Source organism: Solanum verrucosum, unplaced genomic scaffold, assembly GCF_900185275.1.
Source record: "Solanum verrucosum unplaced genomic scaffold, falcon-dt-bn FXZP01000049.1, whole genome shotgun sequence".
NCBI lineage: Eukaryota > Viridiplantae > Streptophyta > Magnoliopsida > Solanales > Solanaceae > Solanum > Solanum verrucosum.
Window position 1 is genome coordinate 10,277,724 of NW_026020221.1, and position 26,573 is coordinate 10,304,296.

General features: G+C 33.4%; 2 protein-coding genes and 3 non-coding genes across 5 annotated transcripts in view; all 5 read right to left on the reverse strand.

Moving 5' to 3' along the window:
* The window catches only part of LOC125831174 (ethanolamine-phosphate cytidylyltransferase-like), a 912,135-nt gene that overhangs the window by 298,647 nt on the left and 586,915 nt on the right, over window positions 1–26,573 (reverse strand). The window lies entirely within an intron of this gene.
* LOC125831796 (small nucleolar RNA Z152/R70/R12) lies at window positions 305–423 on the reverse strand. The gene has a single exon (XR_007443204.1). It is a non-coding gene; the product is annotated as a small nucleolar RNA Z152/R70/R12 (small nucleolar RNA).
* Window positions 449–535, reverse strand: LOC125831795 (small nucleolar RNA R11/Z151). The gene has a single exon (XR_007443203.1). It is a non-coding gene; the product is annotated as a small nucleolar RNA R11/Z151 (small nucleolar RNA).
* LOC125831794 (small nucleolar RNA Z157/R69/R10) lies at window positions 580–684 on the reverse strand. The gene has a single exon (XR_007443202.1). It is a non-coding gene; the product is annotated as a small nucleolar RNA Z157/R69/R10 (small nucleolar RNA).
* LOC125831180 (peroxidase 3-like) lies at window positions 23,875–25,310 on the reverse strand. The gene is made up of 4 exons (XM_049510368.1): window positions 25,064–25,310; window positions 24,653–24,850; window positions 24,402–24,564; window positions 23,875–24,299 (listed from the first exon to the last, which is right to left on the reverse strand). The coding sequence occupies exons 1-4, from the start codon at window positions 25,265–25,267 to the stop codon at window positions 23,881–23,883; spliced, it is 984 nt and encodes a 327-aa protein (XP_049366325.1). The 5' UTR covers window positions 25,268–25,310; the 3' UTR covers window positions 23,875–23,880.

The window sequence follows — 26,573 nt, forward strand, 5'->3', positions numbered from 1 at the left end:
TAATATGAAATATTGATTAGATTTTATCATCTAAATAATGTAGAGGCATCTGAATACACAGACACTTGAATAGTGTTAGTGCTAGAATCTCCACCCCATTTCATTCTTGGCAACGTACAGCGCTGTATACACTATTGACAAAGCGTACCAGAGACTCTAATTTATTGCCTTTTTTCTACAAAAATCATATCCATCCATCACACAATAATCAGAAATCTCGTATTCAAGATCCGAATATAAAAATATTCCTATGTAACATAAATTTAAATTACTCAAGACTCTAATACAATTAGATAACAGACATAATGCTCAGTGGAAGGAGAAGTCGTTTAATAAAATAGGCTCACGGAGAAAGCTATAAAATAACCCTCTAATTCCACTGCCCTTAATACACCATATGGTGTTTTACCTCATCACAGCATTAGAAAAAAAAAAAACAAACTAATTTGGGCTTCAGTGTGTGTAACAATGAGATCGTTGATAGTAAAATCTCACTGAAATCCGCTAAGATAATTATAGTTATCATCATAAACCCAAAAAAACCACAATTGAAAAGAAAAACAAGAAATTTATAAAGAATAGTATGCTCAGACAGCCAAGGGTTTGTCTTCAAACATTTAGGAATTTAAAACCCCTAAATGATCAGAAACTCTAGTCCACAAATTGCTTCATCACCGCACAAAATTAAAAAGTGAAAGAAAGAAAAGAACTTAAGGTAGAGCAATAAGCGAAGATGCTGAAGGAAGATGCAGAGAGGCAGAATATATAAAATTTGATGGTGCCAGCTGCTAGGGTTATAGTGGGGCGTTACAACAAGGTTTCTTGATGGGCCTGCACAAAATTTGAGCTTCCTTTAGCTTCTTTTTGGATCAAATAGTTTTCAAGGTTTTGGACTCAATCAGGCCCATTAACTACTATTATTCTGCACATTCTAAAGTTGTAAAATAATGGAGAAACTACCTAATCATATTAGTTCTTTCTAGGGGGTGTTCATGGTTCGATTTAGATTGGTTATTGATTAAAATCAAAATCAAATTAACTTAATCAGTTTTTAAATTTTCAAAATCAAACTAAACCAAACGGAAAAAAAAGCCATTCGTTTGGTTATTGTCAGTTTGGTTTTGATTTTTTTTTTCTATTTGAAAGTAATAAATTTTTTGAGGACATGCATATCTCGATAGACACAAACAGCTAGTTTATGAATAATCCACAAGAAAGCTATTGTAGATTCAATTAAGCAATACTAGAGTTATTATTACACGAACAAAGTGATACAATTAAGAGAAAATGTGACTATCTTATGTGAGGTAGGGTAGATAAAGACTAAAAGAATGAATTTTGATGGACTTGAACTTAGGGTTGTAATAATTGGGCTAAAATTTAACTGTTGGACTTGAAAAAATGGTAAGGTTAATGATTTAAGTTAATTAAAATTTAACAAATTATTTTATATTTTATTTAAGAATAATATATAATTAATTATAAAATTTATATATATATATATATATATATATATATATATATTTCTCGATTCAGTTTGGTTATTTTTGCGGTTCTTTTTTATTAAAATCAAAACCAAGCCAAATAGTATAGGTTTTCAAAATTTAAAATCAAACCTAACCAAACCAATTCAAATATCATTCTTTTAATCGGTTTGATTTAGATTGCAATTCGATTTGGTTTTTTAACCATAACAGTGAAAAACCCTAGTTCTCTCTATAGTTTGAAATAACTACATATTATCTCACTGATTATTACTATCATACCAAATTTCAAGTAAGGTATATTTAGATATATGTACTTTTGCTATCATATACAGTCTGAAGTACAAATATATAGGAAGAAAGGCGAGAGGAAGAGGGAGAGAGCCAATTTTAGATAGGAGGGAGGCGAACAAGAGAGTCAGTATATCATATACACATGCAAATCATACTAGATACATGTATTTGAGATACCACAGACATTCTGAAAATATAGATACGTAACGAGAGAGGTGAGAAAAAAGTAAGAGTGGAGAGAGGAAAAAAAGCGAGTGAGATAGGTGAGAGGCGAATGAGAGAGTCATTGTATCCAAAGATACATGCAAATCCACCTAAATATCGTGTATCTAGAATAAATTACAACTAATTTTCACCCATGTATCCGAGATATAATTATCTGAAATCAAAATCTGGCATGAGTGATAGTTTTAAAATACAAGGAAATTCATGTTAGTAAAATCTTAAATTAGTAGGATTTGTATACACTCATTATAATATTTGACATTTAAATCATATTTGTTTGTCACAGACAAAAAAAGATGCACAAAATTTCTAAATATTTGTTTTATAATGTTATAAAAATAACTAGATTATTTAAATTTAGAATCTCAAAAAGTGTTCATTAATTAATAAATTTGACCCTTACAATATGCAAAGCTTTGGTCGAATTAAATAAAAATATGTGTATATTCTTCCATAGAAAAAATTTCAATTACACAAGTGTGTATTGATGTAATATTAGAATACCATTTTCCAAAAATGCTCTCTTCTCTCCCCTACAACCCTAACCTGTCATGAACATTGCGGCCGCCGGCCAACCATCCACGGTGGCTAGTCAGCTCTTCTCTGTTGCTGATTTCCTGCATTGCCGGTAGGTTCAAGCGCAAATACTGAAAACTCCTATATTAATGGGCCTATTAACAAAGTTGTTCGACCTAGTTTGCATAATGACAAATCTTATCGAGGTTCGAAAGCACCAACATCCAAATCTATTCAGTTCAAAGAGGCTTTCATGGTGGAAGGTGTTCCACATGTTAAATGGACCGAGAAAGAAGTAGATATTATGAATAGGATAGAAAACCTACAATGTGCAGTGATTGGCACATTTACTTATGATATCACATATATGGAGAAATTGAGAAAACTTACTCCTCAACAATGTAATCTTAAGGGTGATAGTCAAATTGGTTTATTTCGAAATAAACATATCCTAATAAGACTATCTAAACAAGTAGATTACATTAATCTTATATCTAAAGGAGATTTTTACATCACTTGCAAAGATGGATGCTTGTATCTTATGTGCACTCTCATGTATGACTCAAGGTCCAAAGTTAATGAAGAAACAACCAAAGCTCTAGCATGGATATTCTTTCCCAACCTTTTACCTACCTACTTTGTTAAATAATGTTTGTTTTCTTTAGCATCAACAATAGGTAAACCAATGCAACTTAACTTAGTCACGATTAATAAAACTAGACCAAGTTGTGATAGGGTAAAAGTTTTGGTGGACTTAAAAGGCGACTTCCCCAAATCAATTACTATGGATATAGAAAATGATGTTATTAGGAAGTAAGGATGGAGGAGATACATAACAGATATGATTATGTTCCTTTTTATTGTGATGTCTGTAAAAAAATGCAAAGGCATAGTACCCAGAAGTGCAGACATCATAATTCAAGGAAGGGGGATTATTATGCTCTAGAAACAGATAAGGCAGAAAAGGAAACTAAAATTTGTCAAAAATCAAGGATACATCAACATGTGCATAAAGGGGAAAGCAAAAATACTATCCCTTCAAAGTGAGCCAACTAAAAAGCAGAGTGAGAACGTGGAGATTAGTAAGGGCTGGGTGTTACGAACTTTTGGCAGATAAGAAATTCCTATTCAAAGAGAGAATGTTATTCCAATAAGTGAGCAGAAGAAGATTGTCACCATTCTGGTTGACAAGGATGAAAATGAAAATGAAGGAGAGGTAGTAAGACATGAGGTTATAAATACAAGGTGTGCTGCTACCTGTGTTGAAACTAGTACTGCTACTTCTATAGACATGTGCATCGCAAGTAAATCTGATGCAGAAATTGGAGACAATTTAAATTGACTCATTTCTCTCTCCCACTTCAAGAGATTGATGCACTACCAATTACCATGGTGAGCCCTGCAATAAAAATCAGTAGTTAGCAATCATATTCCAAAAGGTGTGATTTTATAGGAGAGGTACAAGAAGGGGGTGTGGAGGTGGTTGAGTCTCATACACAAGCAATAGTGGAGTCTCTAGAGGTAGTCCTTCTAGACGAAAACCAAGTAGTACATGTGGAATCTCCTAATAGAGTTTTACATAATATTGTTTCTCACAATATAGATATAAATCATAGTGGTAACAGTGATTCAGATGCTACTCTACTAGCAAAAGGTTTAATGGAGGAGGACAATAATGGGGATTTGTGGGAGGTTCAACTTGAAACTAATATTTTACCAAAAATCTTTAAAAAGTGCTAGAAAAGGGAAGAAACAAGGAAATGGTGAGCATATTTTACCTATCAGGGTTCATCCTAAGAGGGTCAACTCAAAATCTAATAAACAATGAATGCTCTTATTTGGAATATTAGATCAGTCAGATCCCAACAAGTTTTTCAAAGAGTACAAATGTTACATAAATACCATAAGTTCTCATTTGTGAGACTTTTGGAACCTCTTCAGAATGATATGCACATCAATAGATATAAGAGAAGATTGAAGATGTCATTTGCTACTTCTAAATCTAATGATAAAATTTGGTTCTTTGCAAATGATAGATTTGATCCTACAATTGTGAAAGACTCAAATAAAAAACTTACCATTAAGCTTCATAATCAAATAACCTCACAATGTTTTTTTTGTAACTTTGGTCTATGACAAGTGTACTGATGCAGATAGGTTGGTATTATGGGAAGACATATTTCAGGTAACAGCTACAATAACTAGTCCCTGGCTAGTGGGGGTGATAATTGCATTGCAAATTGTGAACTTACAGAAAATCAATTCAAAGGAAGCCCTTTCACATGGTGGAATAAAAAGGTTGAACATGATTGCATCTTTGAAAGATTGGACAAAATTCTAATAAACCAGTAGATGCAAAAATGGTTTAGTTATATGGAGGTAGAGAATTTGGCAAGGATGGGATCAAATCATGCCCCTTTGTTGCTACCATGCAAGACAAGAGTGATAAATTACAGGAAACCTTTTAGATTCCTCAAATTCTGGGTTGACAATCCACAATTTCTGGATGTTGTTAAACAAAATTGGTCTATTAATTGTTCCCAAAACCGTTGGCTTGATTTTAAAGATAACATAAGAAGAGTTAAGACTGCATTAACAAAATGGAGGGGAGACACTTATGGAGATATTTTCAAGCAGATCACTATCAGAGAGGACATTGTTCAGATTAAGGAGAAGTTATTTGAAGAATCCCCAAATGCTAAACACAGAGAAGTATTACAGAGAGCACATGCTGAATATAAAAGATACTTGCACTATGAAAATATTTTTTGGCAACAAAAGGCTGGGTATGACTGGTTTGAAAGTGGTGATAAAAATACTAGGTTATTTCATAGTCTTGTGAAGGGTAGGAGAAGAAAGCTTCAAATACAGAGGATCCAAAATGCTCAGGATGCACGGTTAGATGAGGCAGGAGATATAAAGGAGGAGGCTGTGAAATTTTACCAAATTCAATTCTTACGAGAAAGGGATGCCACTGATTTCTCACTATTGAGAAACATCCCTTCTCTTATAAATAAGGCAAAAAATGTTGATCTTTGCAAACATCCTTCTCTGGAAGAGGTCCAACCGGTTGTTTTCAATTGAAATGGAGATAGTGCAAGTGGCCTAGATGGTTTAACTAGTAGATTTTACCAAAAATGTTGGAAATTGTAAGCAATGATATCCTAAGGATGGTTATAGATTTTTTTTCAATGGTAATACTCTCCCTAAGTCAATTACTCATACTAACTTGGTCTTATTGCCCAAGAAAGAGATTATTCAATTCTTTTCGGACTTAAGACCAATTAGCTTGAGCAATTTTATCAACAAAATTATTTCCAAGGTGGTACATGATAGGTTGGAAGATTTGTTACCTAAATTGATTTCTCACAATCAGTCTAGTTTTGTTAAAGGGAGAAGTATCATAGAAAATGTCTTATTGACACAAGAGGTTGTTTCTGATAATAGAAAAAGAGGTAAACCTTCAAATGTGGTCATTAAATTGGATATGTCCAAGGCTTATGATAGAGTTTCCTGGTTCTTCCTTATGAAAGTGTTGAGGAAGATGGGCTTTTCAAAGCATTTTGTTGACATGCTTTGGAGATTGCTTGCTAATAATTGGTATTTAGTTCTAATCAATAGTCAACCAAATGATTTCTTTCACTCTACTAGAGGAGTAAAACAAGAGGACCCTCTATCAATATGTGGGTTATGGTTTACCAAAATGGAGTATTAAGATAAATCATCTTGCTTATGCAGATGACACTATTATATTTGCATCAGCTAATGCTTTTTCTTTGAATAAAATTGTGTCATTGTTACAAGATTATGAGACTCAATCTGGCCAAAAAGTGAATAAGGATAAAAGTTTTGTCTATCTACAGCAGAAGTTTGCATCAAAAGATAAACAACTAGTGGAAGATTGTACATGTATAAAAAGGGGTCAGTTCCCTTTTAAATACCTAGGTTGCCCTATCACTCACTCAAGGAAAAGAAAACAATACTATGATGAACTTCTTCAGGGAGTGAAGTCAAAATTGCAAGCACGGAAATGGAATATGCTATCATATAGAGGTAAATAGGTATTGATTACTAGTGTATTACAAAGTGTTCCCATTCATGTGCTTTCTGCAATTGTTCCTCCTAACTATTTGTTAAAAGAACTCCATAGAGTTTTTGCTAAATTCTTTTGGAGTAATAAAGTAACAGGAAGGAGTAAACATTGGGTTGCTTGGGAGAAAGTATGTTTATCCAAACAAGAAGGCGGTTTAGGGTTTAGGTCAATGTTTGATGTCTCAAAAGCTATGTATGCAAAACTCTGGTGGAAATTCAGGACTCAAAAGTCTCTATGGTCAAGCTTTATATGGAACAAATAATGTAAGAAGCAAATTCCTACACTTGTCCAATGGAGAGGAGGTAATCAGGCGTGGAAGCACATGCTGGAGAATATCGACTGTATTGAGTAATATTTATGGTGGGAGCCTAACGGGGGCTCTTCTTCAGTTTGGTATGACAATTGGATTAGGTTAGGTCCATTATACCTTCAGCATGGTGAAGAGCAGACTTGTCACCCTATGATAGATGTTGAGTGTTTTTTGAAAGAATCTGGCTGGGACTATGTAAACATGCAACCTCATCCACCAGAAGCTGTAATCAACCAAGTAAGATTATACATGGGTCATTCCATACTGGCCAACCAAGAGGATAAGCCTTGGTGGACAAAAACAAGCTCTGGACAATTTAGTGTGAAGAGTGCTTGGGATCTTTTGAAGAAGAAAGAAGTAGTAAATGAAGTTTTTAAGTATATTTGGGTGAAAGATCTTCCCTTCAAGGTCTTTTTTGGGTGGAGAGTATGGTCAAATAGAGTCTTTGTATCTACTGTAATGGCTAACTGAAACATGAATATCTCTCAATTATGTGCATGTTGCAGTAAGCCTAGAAGAGAAACTTTGGAGCATTTATTTATAAAATAAAAGGAGAGGTTGCCAAGATAGTCTGGAGGCACTATACTTCTGCAGTTAGGATCATTGACCCCTTGATTCAAATTAGACAAACTATGAAGTTGTGGTGGGAGACTACTGGTACTAGTAGGCTGAAAGCAGTGTTTCAAGCAATTCATAATATAATACTATGATTCTTATGGAAAAGGAGGACCATTGTGATTCATGGTGGTACATATTATGTCAGCAAAGTTATCTGTTTCTAACATGGTGCAAAAGTTTATGATGTGTAGATTTGGTTACAGGGATGTACCTAGTACTTGGCCTCTGATAGTGGCAGTGTTGGATGGTTTCAGACCTTGTTTCAAAACCAAGTGTGTAAGGTGGTACCCTCCTGATGAGGGTTGGTGGAAGGTTAATACTGATGGAGCATCAAAGGTCAATCTAAGGCCTAGTGTTGCAACCTTTTGTATTAGAGACAATAATGGTGATCTGGTCTGTGCAAAAGGAATGAAGATACGAGATACACCAGTTTAATTGTTGAAGTTGTGGCTATTAGAGAGGCTTTGCAATACTGTTGGGAGAAGGATTATAATCACATTATAATAGAAACTGACTCATTGGCAATGGTATAAGGGATACACCATGGAGTGTGACCTTGGAAATCAGTTCTATTAAAAGGGTGAAGGAATTGCTAGCAGTAAGCATACGACACTCCTTAAGGGAGGGTAATACTCTTGCTGATTATTTTGCTAACCTGGTTTTTGTTTTTCCATGTAACTATGAATTCACAACTTACCAGGAGATCACAAAAACAACAAAGAACATTATCAATATGGATAAGTAGAACATGAGAATCATACAAATGAATGCATCAGATTGCTAGATTTCTAGTTTAACATATAGGTCAAGTGGTGCATCTTAACACAAGTCAGACTAATATTATACAAATTTTCTATAGTCTGAAGTAACTTAGATTGGTCAATATGCCATGCACCTAGTGAGAGCTTTGAGGTGTATCATGTGGCATAAAACCAGGACTAAGAAGGTAAGGCAATGCTGGTAACTGATTTGTTAATTTTAACTATGATAAAGTATAACACCTGATAACACTTCATAGAGACATTACTAAAGACAGTATCTAGCATAAGCCATACAATAGACAGCGAAATCGACTAACTTTGCCTTGATTTAAGAATGAGTGGTGGTATTAATCCCTTGATTGGATTCAATCCACTTGAACTTATATTTGGGTAAGGATTAGTTGATTAAACTAACGCGGAGTAGATGCAAGACGATTCTAAATGAGAATTAGTTCTCAGAACTACAAATCAAGAAATAGCAGTACAAATCACAAAATCATGCCAACGACAGCTCAAAATGGTTCAGGAAACATACCTTGTCAACAAAAGAATAATGGAAGTTGGCGAGCGAGGTTGAGGTACTAAAAGCATGTGATAGGATCCGAGAGGATCCATCATTTTCAGATCGATGCTAGCGTGCGAGGTGGAGGTCGACAGTCCGGGAGGATCCTCCATTTCTCTTTTCCTATTTCTCAGGTCACTGTTATAGTGGCTTTTTTCACTTTTCTAATTTGTTGTTTAGAATGCTTTTGTTTTGTGAGAAGTGGGCTTAGAAATTGCCATAATGTATGACTGATTTTGATATGAAATTTGACCCAATGGGTCTTTGATTAAAAAAAGAAGAAGGTATTGATGTAATATTTTTTGTCAGAAGTGATATAGTGTATTAAATTTTCAAAATATCTGATAAAAATTAGAATTGTTATAAAAAATTTATAATTTCCTGAACACTTTTTATTTTTAGACTTTATCACTCATTATTTTTTAAATTTTATTTCCAGTTTTATATTCATCAATTATTTTCACAAGTAATTTTCATCATTTAGAACGTTTTAGTCTCTCTTTTTTTCATGTCACATTTTTTCAAAGAGAATTTTTGTCAACACTTTACAACTATCATTAGTCACCATTTGTACTTGATCCCCTTTTTCAGATTTAACAGTTATAGAACAATCTAAGATACAATGCTCAAGGAAGCATGATGTAGATTTTAGAAATTCAATAAAAGGATCAAGGCAAATTCAACTACCAAATGAAAGACTACAAGCTCAAAGGGGTAACTAATGATAATAATATCTAAAAAAGAGAGTAAAATTTACAAGAAACATTGAAGAAAACCTATTATCATGATCTTTTATACAAAGCAACACTTTTTATTTTGTTTTAATGACATTTAGATCAATTTTAGGCTAAGATACAAATATGAAATATATGCAAGAATCATGTTCTCACATGTTAGAAGTTTCAATGAAGATGAATCATTCTACTTGTAATATAGATAAGGTCATTACGAACTACAATATAGGAATAAGCTAAAAACAAAGTAACTATCATTGGCCCAACTATAAACAAATTTGCTTTTTTTTTTGGACACTATAAAACACTCACGGAATAACACTACTTAAGCTTAAACCTAAATATGTTGGTATCAAATTAAAGTCAAAAGATTTTTCTTCTTCTCCTTTAGTACCCCTAAAAATAAAAATAAAATAAAAAGTGACTCTTAAAGACAATAAATAAAAGTTACTCTAAAATTAAAAGTTACAAAAAATTATCAAAAATCTAACGACTATAGTTCCCTCAAAATGGTCGTCATCCATCCACCACAGAAAGTTCTACATATGACTAAAAGAAAAATTACCGCTCAGTTCAAGTTAAACCTCTCGAAAAATTGAAAGAGATTATTCACAAATAAGCTGCCAAATAATTTTTCCACCCCTAAATATTTTGTTCTTCTATAAATAGGGAGTTAATCTAATTCATTTTGGATATCAATTTCAAGAGAAATAAAAGTCCCCTCCCCCACCCCCAATTTTTGTTACTTGATGTTTTGTATTTATTTAAATTTCATAACCATTTTTTTAATTCAGACCCATCAAGAGATCTTTAAGTAGAAAAAACAAACACACTTAATTATATAATATCTAAACCATCCAGATTCAAACCTCCATTAAGTGCAACCAAATGAGGCCTTAGCCTCTCTAATTTTTCCTTCTCTTCTCTACAGGAATGGAGACAAAGAGAAGTGATTAAACCACTTTGAGTAGAATTTAAAGTTTCTGCATAATCCTAAAATAATCATATTAACACAAATATAAATGTAGTTAGAGGAAATTAGATTTCATTTAAATCTTCTAAAGTTAAGCTTTACTTTCGAAAGTGAACGATCGACCATCAAATTTTGGAATTTTTAACGTATGCATGCATTTAGTTTTGTACAAGAAATTCATAGCAACAACTATGTGTCATGACCCGAGCCTACACCCTGGACGTGGCCAGCACTCGAGAACCATTGCTAGTTTCTAAGCGAACCCTCATCCTGACTGACTACAAGCGGAAGACTAACTTAAGCATACAAAACTTAAAACATAATAAAATTCATGAAAACTTAAATACAAAGCTTTAGCTCAAAAGAAAACTCTAAATAATATAATATGTTCAACTCGCCAAAATTAGGCAACTTAAGTCTTTAAAACATTTAATAAAATAAATGAACAGACTTCTGAAACTCTATTGTCTATCTATGAAGCCTCTAATTGACAAAGATGAAACTCGGGACAAGACCCCAGACATCCTGACAAAACTGATAAGTAAATGAAATCCTCCGGAAGCAAGGAGGCTCACCATAGCTAACTCGAACTCCATGTGGTATCAACGAAGCTCATGTTGATAACCCTGAAAACATGTATCTGTATCATGAAAAGATGCGGGCCAAATGGCTCAGTACGTAGAATGTACGAGTATGTAAGGGGAATTCTAAAGCATAACATAAGCTTGAACTTAATAAAAAGGAAACATACTTACCTCTTTTCAAACGTACTCAACTCAAGGAATACTCAAGGATACTCAAAACTACTCAAACTTATTCAACTCAGAAGTACTCAAGGATAAGATACTAAACTCAGAGATTAGATACTCAACTGAAAGATATGATACTCGACTCTGGATACTCAACTCAATATAAAGCAACATTACACATACAATATATGGAAAACTTTTAAAATATTAGAAATCAACTCAGTGTATTGAAGAATACAATAACAACTCAATTTATATATAATAAAATATAATATAACTCTGTGGGAGTTTCTCTAACCGACAACCACCACTACGAGCCTAAGTGATGATACAACGTCTTACCCACGCTACCGAAATTATCCTATACTTTGCTGTCATACAGGACACCTTAACTAAGTGGCTCCACTAGTCTATTCTAAAAAGCACTAAGGAATCATCTAAAAAGTATGATCCTTTCTACCCATGATGGCTACATGGTTTATGGAAACGTGAGTTATGTGAACTCAAACTCGTACCCATATCGGTGCTCAATACTACTCCCAAAATACTTAGCTCATATGTTTAAAAACACAACTTTTTCTTTGATTTGAGATAACTACTCAAAAATCATTCTCTTAAAAGAGATGGTACTCAAACTGCCTAAAACTCTTTTGGAAATCTCAGTTTCCTCTCATCTTAAATGTGAAAATATTTACTCTTAAGAATACTTAGTTCCCATATATTATTTTAAAGAAAATGAACTTTACTCTTACTCTTTACTCAACTCAAAGCTTAAGTCTTAAAACAAAGTAAAACGTTTGTAAAAGAGTTCTTAAAATATGGTTCATGCCGAATTATGGACGTGAACGACTCAATGCAAGGTTTTCAATAACCATAGATAAAATTCAATACTTCGAACTCAAGAACTTCAATGTTACTATTCATCTCAAGAATGCTCAACTTAGAGGGTTCATGAGGAATTATGAGCATGAAAAACTCAACTCAAGGACTCAAAGATACTTCTCAGGTCAAGATTGTTCGACTTATATGGTTCATGCAGAATCATGGGCATGAACAACTCAACTCAAGGACTTCATGGGTAACATGTAATAGTCCCATTATTAGAAATATAATCTCAAAAGGGATTAGGAACTTAATACTCAAGTCTTAGAACTTGAAGATACTACTCCTCTCAAAGGTACTCAACTGATAGATTTCATGCGGAAGTTATGGGCATGAACGACTCGACTCAAGGGTCAAAATATCAATAAGGAACTCATGTGTACGACTCTTCTCATTGTCATACTTACTTACTTAAAACTTCACTCAAATCGATGATGGACCACAAATGATTCACAATTGAACTCAAAGACTTCCTTGAACACTACTCTTAATTCTCTCTTGAATGTGAATTATGAATTCAAGAGTTATGATTTATGATATGAAAGATCTCATGATGACAAAATAGACTCATGAATACATTCTCCTCTTTCTCATACTCACTTGCTCGAGTCTTGAAACAAGTCATTAGAAATCGTAGAAGACTCTTCAAAAAGACTAAAGTGGGCTTTCACAAAAATAATTGGAAGAACTCTCAAAACTTGACTCTCAATTCTACCTTGAATTTGATTTATGAATTCAAGGTTGTAATTTGTGATAGGAAAGATCTTGTGATGTTTAGAAGTGTTTTTAGATAGTTATACATGCGAAACGGTTTAAAAACACTGTCTAGGGAGCAAGTCCGCGATGCGGAGTTGAATTAAAATGTTTGGTCAAAATAATTTTTGAAACAGTAGAGTCCGAGACCTCTCCGCGACATGGAGAGAAAATTTTCATACTGAAGTCGCGAACCTGGTACTTGTTCCTTGTCTGACTTTTTCTTCCTCATTTTCTAACCCCAATTCACCTAAATTTGATTTTATTCTCAATTTCTCTTTAGATTCAGATACTAATACATGTACTCAAGAATATAATCAAACAGAACTCTAAAATCGACTCGATTTCCTTAAGAACTCATCAATCATATCTTAACTAAAAAACGAAAGCCAATTTCAAGAACACAATTCAAGAACATCAAACCTTCATCTTTCTAGAACGAATTTAATGTTGAAATTAACATGATTGGCGTGTGGGTGAACAAACACTACACTATGGAAGCTTACATACCTCTTAGGGATCAAACCCATGGCGAAAATCCGCAAACAAACTCAAGAACGTCATGAACGCCTTGATCCTTTCCTCTTTTCTCCTCTTTTCTCTTTTTTTCTCTTCTTGAACTATCCACTAAAGCCCGAGGCATAGATTAGGATTATAAAGCTTACCCTAATCAGATTAGACCCTAAAATATTACTAAAAACGAATTAAATATGATTGGGTAAGGAAAAGATCAAAATACCCCTTAGTATTTTCGGGTAACTTTCCTTAATTGGACTGCTTGACTTCAAAAGGGCATATCTCACTCATCCAAACTCGAAACTTACCAAACTCAGCGGCATTGAAAAGGTAATTCAAAGAAATTTCATTTAATAGCTTATGGGTCACCTAACTCATATTGTGCTATAAGTTATGGTCATTTGACGTTGACCTAAAACTTAAGAAAAACTTAGGAATGACTTGAATGAACTCTCTTTAGTTCTTCTTGGAACTCAAGGTGCTACATCTAGTGACCTTAATGCTTAGGAAAATTTAAATTCCTTGGTAAAAACTTACTCACTGTTTTATTAGGAAGCTATAAATAAAAGAAAAATGACTAGATTTTCGAAAAATCGATTAAACTTATGATTTAAGAGAAATCGAATTTCTAAAAGATCAGAGTCGCCACTTAATCTTTAGTAAAAATCAAGAAAAAACTTTAAGATTTTCAAAAGATTCAAACAGATAAAATCAATTGAAAGTAAAAGGGTTCGAAGTTCAATGTACATTCCGAGAAGGTGTTAGGCCTTCGGAATGCCCGCTAACTTGCGGTTGACCGGCGATTTGACTAAAATTGACTTTGACCAATTTTGAAATTTTAATTAAGTAAAAGAGATCATTTATTTTAAATTATTTATTTATTACTATTATTATTTTTATTTTTTTTATTTATCTTAAGGGGAAATGAACTAAGGGAAATTTTCTGAAGGGGAATAACTTAAGTATTAACAATACCAAAATTAAAACGGAAGCGAGGTAAAAAATATGTATAAAATAAATATTTATACTTTTTGAATATAAAAGCGAAATGGCTATCGATGGGAATTAAATTAAATTAAATTAAATCATAAGATAAACAAAGTTAGTCAAACAATGCAATAAAAAAAAAATAGCAAAGGAAAGAATGTTGAATTTTGGGCTTTTGCCCAAATTCAAAATTGGGCTTTTGCCCAAATTCAAAATTGGGCTTGCCAACACCTTCTGCCCCTGTCCTAAATCTAGGATTTTGCCAAGATTAGACTTTGGCCCATCATAACAAGTTGGTGGCCCCGTTATGGCAAAGTAAGGATCGGGCATTAGCCCATTTTTTCATCCTTCAAACATGTATTCTCATAATTTTCTCCTGTATTTCGATGCTTTATACATGTATACCTAATGTATACGGTCCATTTTTGGATTTTTTGGAGGCCAGTAGCTCCTGTTTCTGATGATCTGGTTGACCCAAATATGAAGAAAACACAAATGGAGCCTTTAGGACTCAACTCAGAAATGCGAGGAAGGCAAGTCCACAGCGGACTCAGAAGGTGATCACACAACAAACAAAAAAAAGAAAGCAAAATTAATACTTGAGATAAGGAAAACGATTAAGACACAACTTAATTAAAATAGAAATCATTCAAGGCATTTCAAAACCAGAATGCAACAGAAACCCAACTTATAAGATCAAAATAACAAACTTCTTCAAAATAAATATATACAAAAAAAAACAAACAAACAAAAAATAAATAAATATATATATATATGATGAACTAATTTAGCAGGTGACAAGAATTAACAAATAGCAAACTTGGAAAGTTAACAACAACGTATACATATACTTATGAGCATTAGAATTTTAGAAAAAGGAAATTTTAAAGCATTATGATAAACTGAAAATATGCCTAGAAAAGTGAAGGAGAGGTGCAACATCTTGCAATTTCCATATCTTAACCAGTAGGCAACACCAAACAAAATTCGACCTTTATACAATTCAAACTAAATATTTGACACAAGGAAACTAGCTTCTAAACACTAAGTCATGAACATTTGATGCCAAAACACAATTCACATAATTTGTATGATAGTCAGGATGTTTGTCCCGGAATGATAAGGCACCCTACTTTAAGGAAATTTTCAACAGTTCGTAAGTGAAGACAACAGAAGCAGTAACATCAAATGCATGGCTAAGATAAACAACAAATTAAAGTTGGAATAAATATTTTCTGATTTCAGCAAAAAGATAGTAGGATTATTTATATTTAGAAGATAAGATTAACCTTAACTAAACTGGTGTATCATGATGGCATGAGATATGAACATAATATCGTGAATAGGAACCAAAGAGATGTAGACGCCACTCCAAATATTCAGAAAAAAAAAACAGAGACGAGTCACATAAGATAAGGCTAAGCTTGCTAGGAATCTACAACAATAAGTGGAGACAACGATAAGATAAACAAGAGTACAACGAAGTGGTAAAGAAGACAGGACATCATGACACACACATTTCAAGTAAAAATCGCATGAACATCCAAACTATTTTGACAAGAGAGACACGGGATCAACCAATTTTAGAGAAACGAAAACGAATCAATGACTCCAAATGTCATACGTGAGGGGCATGAGAATCGAGACAAGAAAAGCATACGATTCAAGACAACACCAAAGTTAAAACTTAAAACGACAATAACTTGATTTGAATCTCTAATTAAAATAGAACACGAATTGCACAATAATCAACCGGAAATCCCATCAGTAAGGGTAATGAGCCACGAATAATCACATTCCAAACAAGCCAAAATGAAGCCACAGAAAACCCAACAGAGACAGATTCATCACAATATTGCTCGGAATCAAAATGGGAAGTAGACAAAGGAGTAGACATTACCTTTTTTCGGGCAACTAAACCGAGACAACACGAGCAGAGGAGGCATCGACTTCTTCCACACGAGTTTCGGTTTAAGCCCTCCAAACAAAACCCAGACCAAGAGCTTTTCAAAAATTTAGAGGTAGAGAGCTTGTTCGAGAATCTTCCAACTGTAAAAGCGATTAACCACAAGAAAATCTCTTTGTAAACTATTCCTTTTTGTGTCTTAGTTCCCTCTCCCCCTCCTTATGAATCAGTGAATAAGCATCATATATAGATAGAAAAATTAGGGTTCGGGAAAAAGAAGGGGAAAACAGACAAAAATTTAGGTTCAAGGCCCATCCCCAAATGCAAATTCGAATCCTTTCATCATTCAAGCTAAACATCTCTTTTCTTGAGGTTTCGTCCCATTTCGAAAGAGGAAATGGGGCAAACGCATGCTTCTGCTACTGTACAATTTGAGAGGAGAAGACAGAGGAAACGCAGCGGACTGCTTTCCATTTGCTTTCGTCTATATCCGTTTGAAATTGCTTGAAAAAATCAACGCAGTTGGTTGCTTTCCGTGTGTGCTGCCGCTTTGAACATTGGAGTTGTTGGTCGTTTATTTTACTTTTATTTTTTGCTGATGACAATGTGAGCACATGGGTTTCTTTTAGGAGTTGGGAATGGGGCCGGGTCAGGAGACTAAAAGTGGGCTGGGAATAATGTTGGAATGTATGCTATTGGTTTGAATTTAAAAAAATAAAATTGGTGGGTTAGTTGGGACGTTATTGCTAAGTTTTGGAAGTGGACCTGGGTTAAAGAGGGAATTGGGTCGGTTGGTTGCTGAAAAATTAAGAGTAGAGGGCCCAATATTTTAGTTTCTTTTTGTTTTTTGATATGGCCAAGTGAATTACTAATTTGGCCAAGTTGAATTGTAATTGGCCAATTGAGATTACGAACTTAACCAAATTGAACTCGTTTGCAAATTCGGCTAAATATAAATAAGATAAATTAATATAATTAATTCATGAGCTTCTCATCTTAACAAAATAAAATAATTAATTCAACTATAAACCAATTGATTTTCTAAATTAACCGTATTCTAAATTAAACTAATTTTAATATAATATATAAAATAAAATATATCTATGAGCCATACCGATTATATCTATAAAACCATATGAAATATATTTACTATATATAAATTATGAAAATCGACCAAGATCACTTAAAATGACTTTGAAAAGTATTTGAATTTTATAAAATTAATTATTCTAAATCGTTTGGAAATTGAGAAGCTCGAAAATTAACTATTATCGGGGAGGGTCAAAATTGGGTGTCAACACTCACTACGAGGGATGGTTCGAGTCTCAGTTCGGAAAAAATTTATGTAGTGTTACAATATCTCCTCCTTGGGATCATTCGTCCTCGAATTACGGTTGGACTGGGTATAGAATGGGGTTACTCTTACTAAGGTCTGAGTCTAATGGTTTGCTCTTACTATATTCAAGATTAACTAAAATCTTTAAGTTTGAATTCTATACCTCTCTATTGGGAATCTCATCTCAAACTATTACTCTTTACCACCACATTTAATCAACCATGGTCTCTTATCAAAAACCACCTAATGTTTAACAACTCCACATTCAAGCTTAGTACTCTAACAAATCCATGGACTCCTACTAACCAGCTCTTTGAGAAATTCTCAACACTTGACTTGATTTTTCATCTTATCATCTCCCCCTTAGTCTAAAGCTGACACTTGAAGGCTATGGACCTATTCCACATTGACAACTCAATTATGCTATCTAGGCACACATGAAAAATTATAACTTAATTGGAACCTCATCTGGTAACATAACATTTTGGCACATCTCTTAATGCTCTTGTTACTCTTGTGACTTAGCCACACTTCACTGCCTTTATCTAAACGTTAGGGTCTCTCACTTGTACCACTCATATCTATTGTAGCTAATCACCTCAATTCCTCACCTACTCTATGTCAAGTCTTCTAGATCAAATCTCAAGTCTAACATCATCACCCTCATGTTGCCATTCTTTTGATCATACACTCATCTCAAATTCAAGCTTAATATTATGAGTAAACCCGAATATCAATATGATTGCTCGCTTACTATACTAACTTACAACTACTGGATACAAGTTCAGAAACACTCGTCCACTAGGACCTTATGACAAATAGTCAAACCTTACATCTTAGTATTCATACTTACAATTTACTATCACACTTCCCGTCACAACTTGAGCACTATTCACTTATTCATTATACATCATTGCCTAATTAGTTCTATAACACTTTGAATATTATGGGCTCTCCCTCAAAATCATAAGCGTAGCTTAGATCTATCACCTCATGAATACTCTTGCTCTTCTATTCACCATTTACACTCTTGGTCATTACTAACACACTGACACATCATCATAACCCCTTTCTAGTTAAGGTATACTCTAATTCATCTTGACTTGCAACTCTTACTCTACCTCCTATCATGAGCTCTTCACAACTCATCACTTCTTAGTCTACCCATAAGGAAAAACTCATTATTCATAACTTACTAGGTGCATGACTATACCAACATAGTTTTCCAAAACACCATCTCCTTTACTTAGATAACTAAACCTCTACATACTTTCCCCTAACTCTTGGCACTTTCTTATACTACTAATTATAGAATCAAATACTATCTCTTCGGGTGAAAATCTTACCCAAGCTCTAAACGTACCTTGTCAAAGGATCTCAGCTGAAACATGGCTTAGGGAAAAAAAGTACAAACTCACTTTTAGGTCAAATGCACAATTCATATAATTATTGGTGCATTCCTTTGAAACTGAACACTTAACTTACTCTTGGGCTTCTCTCAAGCCCCTCTGTAGTCTCATGACTTCTTCGAAACTCTTGCTAATAACAACTCATCGATAAAGACTGACTCTGCTTTTCAACCACCTCTAGTATGATGGGTAGTCGAAGGGATAAGAGAACACATGAGTTAGAATAAGTCTCTATGACATAGCTCTATTGCACGATTAAGAGTATGAAAGAAGGGAAACTTTTCTTAAATGTCTGTAGACCATCATTTATAGAAGTGAGGCCCTCACAACCATAAACAAGACCATACAAACACATCTTCATAGACACCCCATGACACTTGAACTCTGTGCTTTGATACCAAATTTGTCACGACCCAAACCTACACCCTAGATGTGGCCGGCACTCGAGACCCATTGCTGGTCCAGAAGCAAACCCTCATCCTGGTTGACTATAAGAGGAAGACTAACTTAAGCATACAAAGCTTAAAACATAATAAAATTCATGAAAACTTAAATACAAAGCTTTAACTCAAAAGAAAACTATAAATAATATAATATATTCAACTTGCCAAAAATAGGCAACTTAAGTCTTTAAAACATTTAATAAAATAAATGAACAAACTTCTGAAACTCTATTGTCTATCTATGAAGCCTCTAAGACAAAGATGGAAGTCGGGACAAGACCCACGACATCCTGACAAAACTGAAAAGTAAATGAAATCCTCCGGAAGCAAGGAGGCTCATCATAGCTAACTCGAACTCCATGTGGTATCAACGAAGCTCCTGTTGATAACCCTGAATACTTGTATCTGCATCATGAAAAGATGCAGGCCAAATGACTCAGTACGTGGAATGTACGAGTATGTAAGGGGAATTCTAAAGCATAACATAAGCTTGAACTTGACAAAAAGAAAACATACATACCTCTTTTCAAACTTACTCAACTCAAGGAATACTCAAAACTACTCAAACTTACTCAACTCAGAAGTACTCAAGGATAAGATACTCAACTTAGAGATTAGATACTCAACTTAGAGATTAGATACTCAACTGAAAGATATGATACTCGACTCTGGATACTCAACTCAATATAAAGTAACAATACACATGCAATATATAGAAAGCTTTTAAAACAGTAGAAATCAACTAGTGTATTGAAGAATAAAAACTCAATTTATATATAATAAAATATAATATATCTCTGTGGGAGTTTCTCTAACCGACAACTACCACTATGAGCCTAAGTGATGATACAACTTCTTACCCACGTTGCCAAAACTGTCCTATACTTTGCCGTCATATAAGACGCCTTAACTAAGTGGATCCACTAGTCTATGCTAAAAAGCACTAAGGAATCATCTAAAAAGTATGATCCTTTCTACCCATGATGGCTATATGGTTTATGAAGATGTGAGTTATTTGAACTCAAACGCATCCCCATATCGGTGCTCAATACTACTCCTAAAATACTTAGTTCATATGTTTAAAAACACAACTATTTCTTTGATTTGAGATAATTACTCAAAAAAATTTCTCTTAAAAGAGATGGTACTCAAACTGCCCAAAACTCTTTTGGAAATCTCAGTTTCCTCTCATCTTAAATGTAAAAACATTTACTCTTGGGAATAGTTAATTCCCATGTATCATTTTAAAGAAAATGAAATTTACTCTTACTCTTTACTCAACTCAAAATTTATGTCTTAAAACAAAGTTAAAACGTTTGTAAAAGCCTTCTTAAAATATAGTTCATGCCGAATTATGGATGTGAACGACTCAATGCAAGGTTTTCAATAAACATACATAAAATTCAATACTTGGAACTCAAGAACTTCAATGATACTACTCATTTCAAGAATTCTCAGCTTAGAGGGTTCATGCGGAATTATGAGCATGAACTACTCAACTCAAGGACTCAAAGATACTTCTCATCTCAAGATTGTTCGACTTATAGGGTTCATGCGGAATTATGGGCATGAAAAATTCAACTCAAGGACTTCATGGATAGCATGTAATAGTCCCTTGATTAGAAATATAATCTCAAATGGCATTAGGAACTCAATACTCAAGATTTAGAACTTGCAGATACTACTTCTCTCAAAGGTACTCAAATGATATAGTTCATGCGGAAGTTATGGGCATGAACGACTCGACTCAAAGGTCAAAATATCAATAAGGAACTCATGTATACGAATCTTCTCATTCTCATACTTACTTACTCAAAACTTAACTCAAATCGATGATGGATCTCAAAGGATTCACAATTGAACTCAAAAGCTTCCTTGAACTCTACTCTTAATTTTCTCTTGAATGTGAATTGTGAATTATGAATTCAAGAGTTATGGTTCATGATATGAAAGATCTCATGATGACAAAGTAGACTCATGAATACATTCTCCTCTTTCTCATACTCACTTGCTCGAGTCTTGAAACAAGTTAATAGAAATTGTAGAAGACTCTTCAAAAAGACTCAAATGGACTTTCTAAAAAATGATTGACAGAACTCTCAAAACTTGACTCTCAATTCTACCTTGAATTTGATTTATGAATTCAAGGTTGTGATTTGTGATAGGAAAGATTGTGTGATGTTTAGGAGTGTTTTTAGATAGTTAAACATGAGAAACGGTTGAAAAACACTGTCTGGGGAGCAAGTCCGCAACGCGGGTGATGAATTAAAATGTTTGGTCGAAATAATTTTTGAAACAGTGGAGTCTGCGGCCTCTCTGCGACGCAAAGACAAAATTTTCACACTGAAGGAACAGGTCCGCGACGCGGACCTGGTACCTGTTCCTTGTCTGACTTTTTCTTCCTCGTTTTCTAACCCCAATTCACCTAAATTCGATTCTTTTTCTCAAATTCTCTTTAGATTTAGATACCCAATACATGTACTCAAGAATCTAATCAAACACAACTCTAAAATCGACTCGATTTCCTCAAGAACTCATCAATTTTATCTTAACTTAAAAACGAAAACCAATTTCAAGAACACAATTCAAGAACATCAAACCTTCATCTTTCTAGAACGAATTTAAGGCTGAAATTAACATGATTGGCATGTGGGTGAACAAAGCTAACACTATGGAAGCTTACATACCTCTTAGGGATCAAACCCATGGCGGAAATCCACAAACAAACTCAAGAACGTCGATGAACTCCTTGATCCTTTCCTCTTTTCTCCTCTTTTCTCTTCTTTTCTCTTCTTGAACTATCCACTAAAACCCTAGGCATAAATTAGGATCATAAAACTTACCCTAATCAGATTAGACCCTAAAATATTACTAAAAACGAATTAAATCTGATTGGGTAAGGAAAAGACAAAAATACCCCTTACTATTTTCGGGTAACTTTCCTTAATTGGACTGTTTGACTTCAAAAGGGCATATCTCACTCATCCAAACTCTAAACTTATCAAACTCAGCGGCGTTGGAAAGGTAATTCAAAGAACTTTCATTTAATAGCTTATGGGCCACCTAACTCATCTTGTGCTAAAAGTTATGGTCATTTGAAATTGACCCAAAACTTAAGAAAAACTTAGGAATGCCTTGAATGAACTCTCTTTAGTTCTTCTTGGAACTCAAGGTGCTACATCTAGTGACCTTAATGCTTAGGAAAATTTAAATTCCTTGGTAAAAACTTACTCACTACGAGGAATGGTTCGAGTCTCAGTTCGAAAAAAATTTATGGGGTGTTACACTATGTATTTAGTTTTGTACTAGAAATTCAATTTTAGCTTCACCAAAACACATAAAATAGCCTTTAATGTTTATAACTTGTAATACTCAAAGGTCAAAATTTCTAATGCACATTATAACTTCATCTAGCAAGTGTTGGGGGGCCGGCTCTAAGAGAAGTAAATAAGGTAGGTGCTTTATTATTAAGGAACAATAGGTTTGTAGCTTCTTCTTCTTTCTTTTTTTCGTTTTTAAAAGTTATTGATTATAATGTATAGAAATAGAAGATTAATTTCAAAAAAAATTAATTATCTAACTTACATTGTAAATATATAGTGCAAAACTTATATTAGAAATCTTTAGCTCAAAACACAATTTGTTATGCAATATTATACACTCAATATACAATATTCTAAATAATTATAAGAGACTTGTGTCGCCATTGATAACTCCCACCAAATTTTTTTTCATAGCTTCACCTCAATATCTTGTTCCATATATAAGGGACGATCAGAGCCTATTTGAATTGACTTATTTTAGTATTTTTGTAAGGTAAAATAATTTTTAATCATTTTTATAGTGCTGAGATAAAAATTTAAAAAATGTTTTTAAACGCTTCACGTTTTCAAGTAAAAAAAGTAAAAGTATTCTTTAACTTATATATGACATTACTTATCCAAACAAGCTCTAAGTTTTTCCTTTTTTAAAAGTTATTTAATTGTGGTCCAAAAGAGCTAATTTTTTTTAATATTTATTGGGGATCAATGCCTCGTGACGCTATTTTATTAGCTTCTCCACTTTTTTTGTTGTAGACATAGTTTGACTCTAATTCAAGTGCTAACAAGCACAATCCTGAGTTAAAGTGTCCAAATTAAAAAATTGAATAAATTTAAAGGGCTGCCTTTATTTAAACAACCATCAAGTTACGAAATAGAATGGAATATTACAAACAAACAAAAAAAGGACTAACTATAAAATGAACACGATGAAGAAGCAAAATTCAAAAGAAACAATGATACATATAGCAACTCAAAATCATGGAACCAAAAGAGCCAAAGACTCCTCTTAACTATTCACAACCGCACAATGCTTCCTAATTTCACCATCGGAACCTGTTTTAACTTCAATCCTTCCCATTTTCTCCATCGATTGAGCAAATTCAACATAAAACTCTTTAAGTGATCCCGCGACAAGTTGGTCAATGTATGACTTTGTTGTTGTACTTGTTGTCAAGGCTGCATCGGATTGGAAGAGTCCTCTCCTTTTGAGTAAAAGCTTGTAATAGCTAAGATCAAATGTCCTGAAACTCCCTGGGTCCATTTCAACTATTGTTGTGTTATCGTTGATTGATTTACATTTATTGGCCTTAAGGTTAGCTGCATATTCACTGTCTAGAGATGGATCTTGAGTACCAAAAGTTCCAGTAAAATTATACAAACGCGTTGAGAATGATGAGCAATGAGAGATTCCAATAGTGTGAGCACCTGAAATATCGTCCATGATAATTATTGTTAAGACTTGAAATTTCATACTGAGTCAAACTTGTCACATAAAATGAAACAGAGGACGTAATAATTTTGACTTACCAGATAATAGAACCAAGTCTTTAAGGTCAAGACCCTTCCTAGCAAAATCATTTTGGAGAGTGGAAAAGTTACTAGTTGGAGCTGGAATGTCTGTTAAGGTTTCTGAAGCATTAGAGATTCTTCCATCTCTTCTTCCTGTTGGTACACTCCATGAAGGACCTCCCTATATATCATGCCCAAAAATATATGAATTAAAATGGTCATACATAACAAATAAAATAAATTGTAAAGTTCAAGTTGAATTGGCTTACTGTGACCACAACAGAGTCTCTAGCAACTAAGGCAACAATATCAGCACAAGAGACAACTCCAGGGCATTCATCTTCAATTATTTTCTTCACATTATCAATGAATGAGAAACCTCTAAGTGTTAGATTTGGGATACCAAATTTTTCAGTTTGGTTTCCTGTACTTGAAGTTAAATTCAACAACACAGATGCATCACATCCCTACAATCACCACAAAACAAAAAAACAAAAAAAATTTACATCAACTATGCAATATTTCTGAATGTTGTGATCTTCAACTAAAGATGTACTGTGAAAGTGTCCTTGAAATTTGTAACCTTAAACATGTTACGTGAGATATTAGGTGTTAATAGAGTTAGTATAAAATATAGAAAGTCATTAAAATAGTGGAAGTAATTAATAAATATGACGTACCCTGACAAAGCAATCATGGAAATGCATTCTGATTAAGGCAGCAGCAAGAGATGGAGCATTTGGAATGTGTTTGTGGACATACTCTAAAATGATCTTCTCTGCTTTTGGACAACTCTTGGCATAGAAGTTTTGTTGTAATTGAGCATGGCTAGACACTAAGATACACAACAATATTAGAGGGCACAAATACCCAATTGTAGCCATTTGTTTCTTAACTTCAAAATAGATAGAAACTATTTTGTTTTCTTTGTTGTGTTTGTGTTTGTGTTGTACACACATCAACTCCCAAGAGGAAATTTATAGGCACTAGGCTTTGACAAAGCTAACTAACATGTGCATATTTAAGTATTTTATATTGGTTTGATTGAATCAATTAGGTACAGTCTGTCTCTTGGTGTACTAGTTCAGTAATAAAGATTCATATTTTGTTTGGCCATCTTCCCTCTTTTATGCATAAATACTCCCACTAGTATCCTTCATGTTACTTAAAGAAGGTTATGATTAGACATATTATAGAGGAAGGTAAATCAGTATATAGAGTCTTTAGGGTATCTCCAATCCTACACTCTATTTTACTCTTCAAATATAGAGTTCTCTATTTTTTCAGATAATCAACTCCAACCCAACATTGTTTTTTTTTAATCATATATTATTATAAGTGGGAAGCTCCTAACCTCAAAGTTGAATTACCATTTTGTCCTTCATTCAAGTATTTATTTTTTTATGTACAAAATTAAAAAAAATATTCTAATAACTAAATACAAAACTAGATATAAATGGGAGCAGTTTTAAGGTATACAAATGTGCATTCTATTATGTAATAAAGATATTGGAAGATAGAAAGTCATTCAAATGGATGATATAGCTTGACTAAGTTGTTAGCAGAAGTCCAAGCATTTCAAAACTGAAGAGTTATCTTGATGGCACTTATTTCACATTATTATTGCCAACTTCAATGTAATTGTTAACAATTATATATACAGGGATGTTCATAGATTATTTGATAAGCATAGCTTGTGAAACAGTGAATGCAAGGAGGGAGTCAAGTCACTCAAGAATTATTTTTCCATGCTCTCTTTGATCAGTAAGTTTAATAAAAATAAAATATGTTGCTTCTATTTCCTTAAATAAACATTTCATATTTATTTTTTGAATTTTTGACAAGAAAACATTTTCACATGTATTCACCATCTTGAAATGTATATGCATGTTTACTTATGAATCATGATTTGGAATACGAAGGTTAAATTATCTAATTATTTTATTTCATTTCATGAATTCAAATAGAATGTTTTTAAATTCTTTAAAATAAAGTTTACATATTTATATATTACAATCAAAAGTGAAAGGAAATTCACTTTAATTATTTTGTGTTCGTAGATAATCCTTTTATTTATTTATTTTTTATGAATGAAAATGTGGAAGTAAGAAAGAAAACAATAAAAATAAAATGGAGGGAACATAAACGAAAGGGGAAGACAAGAATTAAGGTAAAGGATACAGAATAGTA

Coding starts and splice junctions, on each gene's coding strand:
- LOC125831180 (XM_049510368.1), bottom strand. CDS start 25,267: ATGGCTACAATTGGGTATTTGTGCCCTCTAATATTGTTGTGTATCTTA. Junction 24,565..24,652: donor GAGACTCTGTTGTGGTCACA/GTAAGCCAATTC, acceptor CATGATATATAG/GGAGGTCCTTCATGGAGTGT. Junction 24,300..24,401: donor AGACTTGGTTCTATTATCTG/GTAAGTCAAAAT, acceptor ACGATATTTCAG/GTGCTCACACTATTGGAATC.